At 39.0% G+C, this 10749-nt stretch overlaps 2 protein-coding genes across 4 annotated transcripts in view; one reads left to right on the forward strand and one right to left on the reverse strand.

Annotated features, from left to right (window-relative positions):
• Positions 1-10749, reverse strand: part of tfr2 (transferrin receptor 2) — a 1009002-nt gene that overhangs the window by 181999 nt on the left and 816254 nt on the right. The window lies entirely within an intron of this gene.
• Positions 1-10749, forward strand: part of dlg4b (discs, large homolog 4b (Drosophila)) — a 75873-nt gene that overhangs the window by 57096 nt on the left and 8028 nt on the right. For all 3 annotated transcript variants that reach the window (NM_214728.3, XM_087305449.1, XM_087305450.1), the window contains 4 exons: positions 2203-2258; positions 2459-2506; positions 6443-6544; positions 8558-8730. In NM_214728.3, coding sequence (NP_999893.1) covers positions 2203-2258; positions 2459-2506; positions 6443-6544; positions 8558-8730 — 379 coding nt within the window. The remainder of the gene's footprint in view (positions 1-2202; positions 2259-2458; positions 2507-6442; positions 6545-8557; positions 8731-10749) is intronic.

Consider the following 10749-nt stretch of genomic DNA (forward strand, 5'->3'; position numbering starts at 1 on the left):
TAATGTAATGCAGTAATTCTTGTACAATCTGAGACCCACTTTATATCAGATATCACTCAGCCAGTGGAGATCGCTGATTTTTAAAGAAAACAGACGTTAAACGCACCGGTTTCGCATTGCAGTTTGCCAAAAGCGCTTAACCCAGGTTACTGGCAAATTAAAAGTCCCATTAGCATGCTTCGGCACGTGCATTTAAAAATAAAAGTCTGATATAAGCAAAATAAGTTAAATATTAAACTTTTGTTTTTTTGATCACACACTCCACGACCCACTGAAAATGTTCCCGCAACCCACCAGTTGAGAAACACTGCTTTAAAGGACACCTAGGTTACCCCTTTTTATTTTAGATTTATTATGAATCTTTTGTGTCTCCAGTATGTGTCTGTAAAATTTCTGCTCAAAACACTCATCAGATTTTTTATTACACCCCTTTATAAGATTTTATTTTATACATTTTTGCACTGGGTGGCGTGTTTGCTGTACTGCGCCTCTAAGGCGAGTCCTCCCCGCCCACTGTTTCTACGTGCCTTTCCTGCATGCCTTAAGCCCCTTTCACACATACAGACCTTTCCGGAAAATTACCGGCAATTTTCCGGAAAGGTTGTATGTGTGAACAGGTCCTTTTTGAAAATACCGGTAAATTCGTTCTGGCTATTTTCCGGAAAGAGAAGTTGTAACATTACCGGTAATTTGCCGGAATGCTGCGCTGTGTGAATGCAGAAGGAAGATTCCCGTAATAAGCGCGTGCACGTCTAGAACGTGCTGACATGAGACGTCTGCTTTAGCCAATCACAACAGTCAGACGCATTTACGTCCGCACGATTTGTGAGGATAAAAGCCTTTGAATATTTTTCCAGACACATTTAGCTGCTAGAAGTTAGTCAGATCACGTTTATATGTTCTTCTTAATGCCAACTGTGTAAATAATCATCGATGAGATGCTTATGATAAGCCGTTGTTTGTTTACCTTCAAGCTTTGCGTGTGCCTGTGAAACAGCCTATGAGCGCCGCACACGCACATATTATGAACATCTCGACATGCGAAAGTGATCCAGCGAAAGTTGTTCACAATATTGATCATCCACTGAGTTTTTAATTTAGTCAAATGTTTACAAACACAAGCGCAGCCGTTTACAGCTCATTTGTGGTGAATGATGTCAGAATTTACCGGTATTTTGGGATGGATGTGTGAATGCTCTTTTCCGGAAAATTTCCGTAACGTCCTCGCCTGTGTGAACAGCGCTTTTTTCAATATACCGGTAAAGTCGTTCCGGAAATTTTCCAGAAATTTACCGGTATCACTGTGTGTAAGGGGCTTTAGACAACAGACAGACATAAAGGAAGCAGATCTCACGTGGGTTTGTGAGAAATACTACAGTAAGAACTTTACCAATGAGTATCTGATGCATTTGCTGTGTTAAGTTACATCGATGAGCCACTCGCAATGTCATTACAAAGTTCACGCGCACACACACAGATACACACACACATACATATTGCGGACACGACACGCACATACACACAGACGGAGCGCATGCAAATGAGTTTTTGCATGCAAATGTGACAGGATGCAGGTTAATCTCCACTGCTGTATGGAGATCTGTTATGTTAATGTAGAGAATAAACCTGATTTAACGTCCACAAAGCGGGATTGAAGCGTCTTCCTTTATAATTGTTCTGACACGCGGCTGTGCTGATGAAGTAAAGCTGAAGTAAATCGCTGTACTTCATTACACACGTGCTCTGCTTTAAAACATTTTAAACGTGAAACTCACTCTTGAACACATTTGATGATGATTGATGATCCTAGCGACCTGAACAGAGCTTTTATTCCCAGTTGCTTTGCGCTCGTCTTCTCTTGTTGATATGATTATACATATGACTACCGGGACATGTTAATACACAGCTGTCAATCAATTGGGTGGGCGGGGGGACCGCACTCCTACGTCAAGTTGCCTTCGGTCTGAAAACCGCTCCAATTGGTCCACCGTTTTGGTTTTTGCATCTGAAATCTCCATATTTTAACAAATTGGCCAGATGTTTAAAAAGTGTGTGTGTGTGTGTGTGTGCGTGTGTGCGTGTGTGTGCGTGTGTGTGTGCGTGTGTGTGCGTGTGTGTGTGTGTGTGTGTGTGCGTGCGTGTGTGTGTGTGTGTGTGTGTGTGTGTGTGTGTGTGTGTGTGTGTGTGCGTGTGTATGTGTAGGGTGGAGCGGAAGGAATGGTCTCGTCTGAAGACTCGAGGCCGAGAGCCCGTCAGCGGTGAGTGGCAGAGTATAGTTGTTGTGTTTTAAGATATTTCTTTTTACAATGAGGTGCAATCAATATTTAATAAAACCAATTGGTCAGTTATTTTATTCATGTTTTCTGTGAGGCTGGGATAAATGGAATAAACAGAGTGAGGACAGAATATATGACTTCCACAACAATAAAATCCCATGTGTTGATTATGTGTGTTTCAGGACGCAGCGATTACATCGTGAGCTATGAGACGGTGACGCAGAGTGAAGGTGAGTGTGTGTGTAAACAGTGCATGTCATTATAAAAGCATGTGACTTGCTGCAGGTGATGGTGGGAAACTCCACTAGGTGGGATTGAGATGTCATTTTTCTCTCATTGATTTGTGCTAAATGTTCAGGATTCACCAATAGAGGATCTGTCACTGTGAATACAATATTAGGATGAAACTACAATAAACTGAGTTTCAGGTATGCCATGTGAAGTCTGCTTTGAGGCTAGCATTTTAGCTAAAACTGAAAATGTCGACTCTTCGAGAGGAGCATGTGATTTAATTGATCGCGGCTGGGCTGTCATTCGTAACAGTGGCAGATTTGGGCATGGGCAATTTGGGCGATCGCCCAGGGGTGCGTTTCCCAAAACCATTGTTAGCCAACTAAGGTCGCAAGTTCCATCATTACAAACATAGTTTGTTGATTTGCCGTTTCCCAAAGCCAACGCTCCAACTAACATTCACAAACTGCGTCGCAAACTTGAGCACTCGCAACTACACCTCTGGAGCTGTAGTTAGAAACAAAATTTCTGGCTGTGTTCTATTCCCACTTATCCCCTCTATGCCCTATTCATTTAGAACATTTTAACATTCAAAGTTGGAATGATTAAAAATAAAAAGCATTAAGCTCATCTCTCTTAGGTGTAATTTGCTTTCAAGGAATTTTTACTGTTCAGTTTTAGCGATCTTCATGTTTACATTTTGAACACAGCCTCATGGTGATAGCTATAGGTGACCTATTCTTTAAAAGCGGAATTTATGTTACGTCTCCAAAGCTTGTGAAAACCAAAAGCATACGTTAATTGTTTTAATTTATAGTGGGTTATTTTTTACGGATCTGTACTGTATATGACATGGGCCTGCTGGTTAGAACCTTCTGAAAAAATAAATAAATAAATAAATAAACAATATCCTACTTAATAATAATAATAATAATAATAATAATAGTAATAATAATAATAATAATACTTATTATCATCATTAATATTATTATTAAAGTATGATTTTTAAATTTCTTATAAATAATAAATATTACATTTTATTTTATAATAAATTGCATCATTATTTATTTATTTAAATGATTTATGTATGATACTAGGTGGATATTAGGATCAGGTGTTAGCTTTTGTAAGTGATTTATTTTGTTTTAGAATGTAATGTTCAACTTCTTAATAATATTAGTAAACACAGGGCCTATATGTGCCATTTACATATATTTCAGTTAATATGGAAAGCGAGTGCATGTTTTTACCAGATCTAAAATAGGACTTTATTTAAAATGCGTGTGCGTGTAAAACAATATCATTTGCACAAAGAAATTATGGTTTTTCTCTAAAGAAGTAGTTCCTCCACCCAGTTTGGGTGGATCTGCGATGGATCTGCGACTAAGAAACTACGGGTTTTGGGAAGCACTCAACACTACATCCTTCTTTTCCCAATTGATGCATCATACTATGATAGTTTAGCCGCGAGTTACGTCATTGTTTGGGAAACGCACCCCATGATGGCATCGGTAAGGCACAAGACGGTGCAAAAAAAAATGTGCCCCAGCAAAAGCTTAGAGATAAGACTTACTTTATGCAAATATTAAGTTAGAGTAATCCCAGAATAAACACGTTAGGGGCCATTCACATTTGCCGTATTTTGCACTTGCAAGTTTGCTATGTGCAACTGAAACAACACTGGTGAAACTAAACTGAGAACCATTCTTGCGCACGTCACGCGCTGCTCCTGCTATGAATCCTGGTTGTGTACACTCATGCAATGTATAACCGGAGTAACAGTCTTTTATGCAGAGATGTCAGCACGCAGCGAGTGTTGAAAGTCAACAAAACTAAAGTTTTATATATTAAATAGTTTGTTAAACAAGTTACATATATTATGATATATATATATATATATATATGAAGTCAGAATTTTTAGCCCCTCTTTGAATTTTTTAAAAAATATTTTCCATATGATGTTGAACAGAGCAAGGAAATTTTCACAGTATGTCTGATAATATTTTTTCTTCTGGAGAAACTCTTATTTGTTTTATTTCGGATAGAATAAAAGCAGTTATACATTTTTTAAACGCCATTTTAAGGTCAATATTATTAGACCTCTTAAGCAAAATCTTTTTTTCAATAGTCTACAGAACAAACCACTGTTATACAATAACTTGCCCAATTACCCTAACCTGCCTAGTTAACCTAATTACCCTATTTAAGCCTTTAAATGTCACATTAAGCTGTATAGAAGTGTCTTGAAGAGTATTTAGTCATATATTATTTATTGTTATCATGACGAAGATAAAATAAATCAGTTATTAGAGATGAGTTATTAACACTATTATGATTAGAAATGTGTTGAGAAAATCTGCTCTCCATTATATGGAAATTCTGAATAAAATAGCATGGCTATAAAGCAGAAAGGAGAGGTGATCAGTCAGGGAGGTAAGACTTAACATCAATTTTTCATAAGTCAGGTCTAAGACAACAGATAATTCTATAAAATATATGCTTTTTTTTTATTCTATAGATTTCGTCATAGATTGTCATAATATTCATGCAAAAGATATCTTAAGTGATCTTGGCATATCACTCCAGTAGTGTCTACATTGTTTTCCAGGTGTATATGGGGTGGTTCGCCCAGGGTGCCATTTAAACTAGAACCGCCACTGATTCATAATCAGCAATAATCCAATCAGAATGATCCAAGCCAACTGTAAATAGACTGATTTTGCCCTATTTTCTTATCTTTATTTTGGAGGACTCCCCCCTTCCACCCCATCTCCTCCTTTTTCTCCTTTTACCAGAAGAGATCTTGAGACCTTCCTGATCTCGGACATTCTTCTTATATCCTTCTTATATATACCTCTTATATGCTTATTGACCAGACGGGAGCCTTGGGCTCAGTTATCTCCGAGCTCAAGGTTTTCTCCCTGGACAGCATGCCAAACCTGCTAAGAGCGTCAAGTAATATCCAACTCTTTGCGACAGAATTAAATGCTCCTTATTTAATTATTTCATATTACTATACCATTAATGGATTCAGTTTACTGTAAATTATACATTTACATCATTCTATCTCAAGCAAAATGAATGGAAAATGCTAGAAATGTACCCACAATTCAGCAAATGAAGTTTGTCCAATTTATCTTTAGTCATATATTTATATATATGTAACTCACAACATGCAACAGACAGTTAAGATGAAGTAAACACTGAGGTTATTACTGTTTTTGCTCCTAATCCACACCATCACTGAGTAGTTATAACTCCTAATGACTGTTGTCTGCAGTGGATTTTAATCATTGTGTCCTTTTTGAGATTTATACATCTTAATTACACTGTGTGAAAGAGCTTTAAAGTGGAGCTGCCATGCAAACATCGTGTGTCAGCAGTGTGTGAATATCTCCAGCCTCTAATGGTAAACATGTATTAATTGTGTTGTTTACAATCAGACTTGATTGACATTCCCCCTTTGTACGTGTCATCAGAGTGGGAAAGCCACGCCCACCAGTGCCCATCTCTTCCTCATTAGCATAGAATGTCAGTATTGTTTTGAATCTGCCAATATGCTTACATAGTCATTTGCAGCTCCGCCCTCTTCTAAAAAGAGCCCAATCTCATTTGCATTTAAAGCAACAGTCACCAAAACACCACAATTAGGATCAAAGCCTGAAAGGGTCAGTTTCAGAGAGAACATTATCTGTTTGCTTTTTTGAGCTGAAACTACACACACACACACACACACACACACACACACACTCACACACACTCTAGAGACATCAAAGACGCATTTCACATCTAGTAAAAAGAGGCATAATAGGTCCCCTGTAAACAATAGAGCTTCTGTTTTGGTGCTTTTACCGTAGTGTGTATAAAACCGGTCTGATAAACTGCACAGTGTCGACAATGTTTTGCTCATTATGATGTCATTTCCTGTCCTGCAGTGCACTACGCGCGTCCCGTCATAATCCTCGGACCCAGCAAGGACCGTGTGAACGATGACCTCCTCTCCGAGTTCCCGGACAAGTTTGGCTCCTGTGTGCCCCGTAAGGCTGACCTCTGACCCCTGAATAATGTCTCACTGTGATGCTAAAACATATAAATAATATTTTAGGAGCCAAATTCTTCACACAGTTCTCTAAACGAGCTTTCAGCTCGGCACAGCAGCTCGTTTCACATTTACAATACACTAAAACTAACACAAACACTTCATACATGTCTCAGATCAGTTCATTTTTATAACACACATACATGAGCTGCTTCCCAATTCACATGTAATCCATCCTAAATAGTATTGGAAAATAGAAATAGTATGTACTAGGGATGGGAAGATTCATCGATATGTATCGATACGCGGTCATGCGCGTGCACGATGCGAGTGCATCGGTTGAGCAGCAGAGGATGAATGAAATCTTGGAAGCAAATCGAGATGCATCGGTTTTTCCAAGATACAACTCATATTTTTAATATAGAATGTATTTTTTATTTATTAACAAGTGTTGTCAACCTGTTTTTGGCACATAATTTAATCGACCTACATAAAGTATGCCTTAGCAACGGGCTTGCGGATGTGTACACTTACACTACAACTCAGTGTATCAGGTGTGCGGATGAAGCTAGTGGAGCGCCCTCAGAAAGCGCGAGAAGCAAAACAAACATTTTATTCCTCACTGAGTTTTAAATCTAAAGTATGGCAACATTATGGATTTAAGGATGGACGACATGACAGGACAGATGCAATTTGCAAAATGTGCCGCGCATCTGTAAAATACGCGAGCAGTACGACTAATCTGAAATCTCACTTGAAGCGGCGCCACGGTGTTGTTGTGGAAGCATCTTCCAGTGTTCCTGCATCCCCGGCTTCCTGCACTGCTTCAACTGTAGCTACCAGCTCCAAAAGTGGTGAGAAAAGCATTGCAAGTTTTCTCCATGCGCAACAGTTCTGCTCGCTCTACGCCAATAACGAATGCTATTGCATTGTTCATCTGCAAAGATATTCAGCCTAGTGTCACGGAGAACGAAGGTTTTAAACACCTCCTCCTGTTAATTTGTATTTATTTATATTTTTATTAGCCTGTTGTTTACAGTGACAGTGATGTTTCAAAGCAGCATAACACTGCTAGTTCTCAACCTTAAGTTTTGAATATTCAGTGGCAAAATATATCTTTGTAAAACTTGTTTTCATAGTTGAAAAGTTAAATCACAATTCTTGTTGTGCAATGCTAAATTTATTTATGTTGAAAGAGTGGAAATATATACATTTATAATATATATTGCACTTATACATTCTGTTTATCTTGAAAATATTTAAATAATATGTGCTATAGGTTCTAAAATGGCCCTCTACTGTAAACTGACACTCTGAGAGAAAAGCCAGTTTGTAAAAAAAGTCTTGGTTTTGCTTGGTTTATAAATAATCAAACTCATTCAATGGCACAGCATCCTCTTTCACATCATCTCATAAACTTGATCTAATAAGTTAGTGCTGAATTATCGCATTGTATCGTGATATGGGTGTGAATCGTATCGTGTTGCATCGCAATATGTCACAAATGTATCGCTAATATATCGGATCGTATTCTTTGTATCGAGATGCGTATCGGATCGGCATTATAGCTTAGATGCCCAACCCTAGTATGTACCAAACTTTTGTATGTTGAAAAGAGTATGCTAAATGTACTCGGATGGTCAACTATTTCCAGTGAAAAATCAAAGTTTAGAAGCGTCTGTACTTTAACCACTAATATTGCCCAAAATACATTGCGCATAGGAGGCTAATTTGATTAGAACTATAGATCAGTTCGATTTCATTTGTTTATTTCTCTAGCGCTTTTACAGTGTGGATTGTATCAAAGCAGCTTAACATAGAAGTTTTAGTAAACTGAAATTGTCAGTCCAGAGTTCAGAGTTGAAGTTCAGTGTGGTTTAATTTTCACTGCTGAGAGTTCATCTTATGTATTCATAGTGAACACTAGAGGGCGCCTGTGCAGAAACTCCACATATGTGTCAAAAAATGTGGCTGTAAATGTGTGTACAAAGGCTGTTTCTGTGTTTGACAGACACGACGCGGCCGAAGCGCGAGTACGAGATGGACGGACGCGATTACCACTTTGTGTCGTCTCGGGAGCAGATGGAGAAGGACATTCAGAGCCATCGCTTCATCGAGGCCGGACAGTACAACAGTCACCTGTACGGCACCAGCGTCCAGAGCGTCAGACAGGTGGCAGAGCAGGTGAGAGATGTAGAGATGGATGGACAGATGACGGGATGAGGAGCTGGAGGAAGACGATGTCTGTGTTTATGTGCTCGTATGTGTGTATGTGTGCGCATTTGATTTTGTGCATTTGTCTTTGTTTGTGTGTTTACATGTGTGTGTGTGTTTGTGTGCATGTATATGTGTGTGTGTGTGTGTGCATATGATTTTGTGCATTTGTCTTTGTGTGTGTACATGTGTGTATGTTTGCATGTATATATTTGTGTGCGCATTTGATTTTGTGCATTTGTCTGTGTGTGCGCGTGTGTTTATGTCCCTGTATATGTGTGTGCGCATTTGATTTTGTGTGTTTGTTTTTGTTTGTGGGCCTGGATATGTGTGTGTGCGCGCATTTAATTTTGTGCATTTGTCTATGTGTGTGCGTGTGTTTGTGTTCCCGTATATGTGTGTGGGCATTTGATTTTGTGCATTTGTCTTTGTTTGTGTGTTTGCATGTGTGTGTGTGTATGTGTGCATGTATATGTGTGTGTGTGCACATATGATTTTGTGCATTTGTCTATGTGTGTGCGTGTGTTTGTGTCCCTGTATATGTGTGTACGCATTTGATTGTGCGTTTGTTTTTGTGTGTTTGCATGTTTGTGTGTGTGTGTATGTGTGCATGTATATGTGTGTGTGTTTGCATTTAATTTTGTGCATTTGTCTATGTGTGTGCGTGTGTTTGTGTCCCTGTATATGTTTGTGCGCATTTGATTTTGTGCGTTTGTCTTCATTTGTGTGATGGCATGCGTGTATGTATATGTGTGCATGTGTGTTTGTTTCCCTCTAAATGTGTGTGCATTTATTTTTGTTTGAATGTGTGTTTGTGTGCCTGTATGTGTGTGTGCGCATTTGATTTTGTGCGTTTGTCTTTGTTTGATGGAATGTATGTGAGCATGTGTGTTTGTTTTCCTCTGTATGTGTGTGTGCGCATTTATGTTGTTTGCCTGTGTGTGTTTGTGTGTGTGTGTGTGTGTGCATGTGTTTGTGTGCCTGTATGTGTGTGTGTGTGTGTGTGTGTGTGTGTGTGTGCGCATTTGATTTTGTGTGTTTGTCGTTGTTTTTGTTTGGGTGTGCATGTGTGTATGTTTCCATGTGTGTTTGTGTGCCTGTATATATATGTGTGTGTGTGTGTGTGTGTGTGTGTGTGTGTGTGTGTGTGTGTGCGCATCTAATTTTGTGCGTTTGTCTTTGTGTGTGTTTGCGCATGTGTTTGTGTGCGTGTGTGTGCATTTTCTTTGTGTGTGTTTGCATGTGTGTGTGTGCTTGTATGTATGCATGTTTGTTGTGTTGGCGTTCATTTTTTTTGCATGTCGTTGTGTTCACACGTGTGTGTGCTTCTATGTGTGTGTGTTTCCGCGTGCATTTATGTGCGTCTGTGTCTGCATGTGTGTTAACATGTTTTTTAATGTGTGTGCCTATGAATGCTTTGTGTGTATGTGTTTTTACGCATGTGTGTGTTTGTAGGTATGCCTGTCTGTGTGTTTGTGCGTGTCTGTGCATGCACGTGTGTGTGTGTGTTTATGCATGGGTGTTTTTGTCCATGCATGTGTGTGTGTTTGAATATGCGTCTGCAATCATGTGTGTGTGTGTATATGTGTGCATGTATATGTGTGTGTTTGCATTTAATTTTGTGCATTTGTCTATGTGTGTGCGTGTGTTTGTGTCCCTGTATATGTTTGTGCGCATTTGATTTTGTGCGTTTGTCTTCGTTTGTGTGATGGCATGCGTGTGTGTGTGTATGTGTATGTGTGCATGTGTGTTTGTTTCCCTCTATATGTGTGCATTTATTTTTGTATGCATGTGTGTTTGTGTGCCTGTATGTGTGTGTGCTCATTTGATTTTGTGCGTTTGTCTTTGTTTGATGGAATGTATGTGTGAATGTGTGTTTGTTTTCCTCTGTATGTGTGTGTGCGCATTTATGTTGTTTGCCTGTGTGTGCCGCATTTGATTTTGTGTGTTTGTCGTTGCTGTTTTTTTGGGGTGTGCATTTGTGTATGT

Source organism: Danio rerio, chromosome 23 (assembly GCF_052040795.2).
Source record: "Danio rerio strain M-AB ecotype USA chromosome 23, GRCz13ab, whole genome shotgun sequence".
In the NCBI taxonomy this organism is placed as follows: Eukaryota; Metazoa; Chordata; class Actinopteri; order Cypriniformes; family Danionidae; genus Danio; species Danio rerio.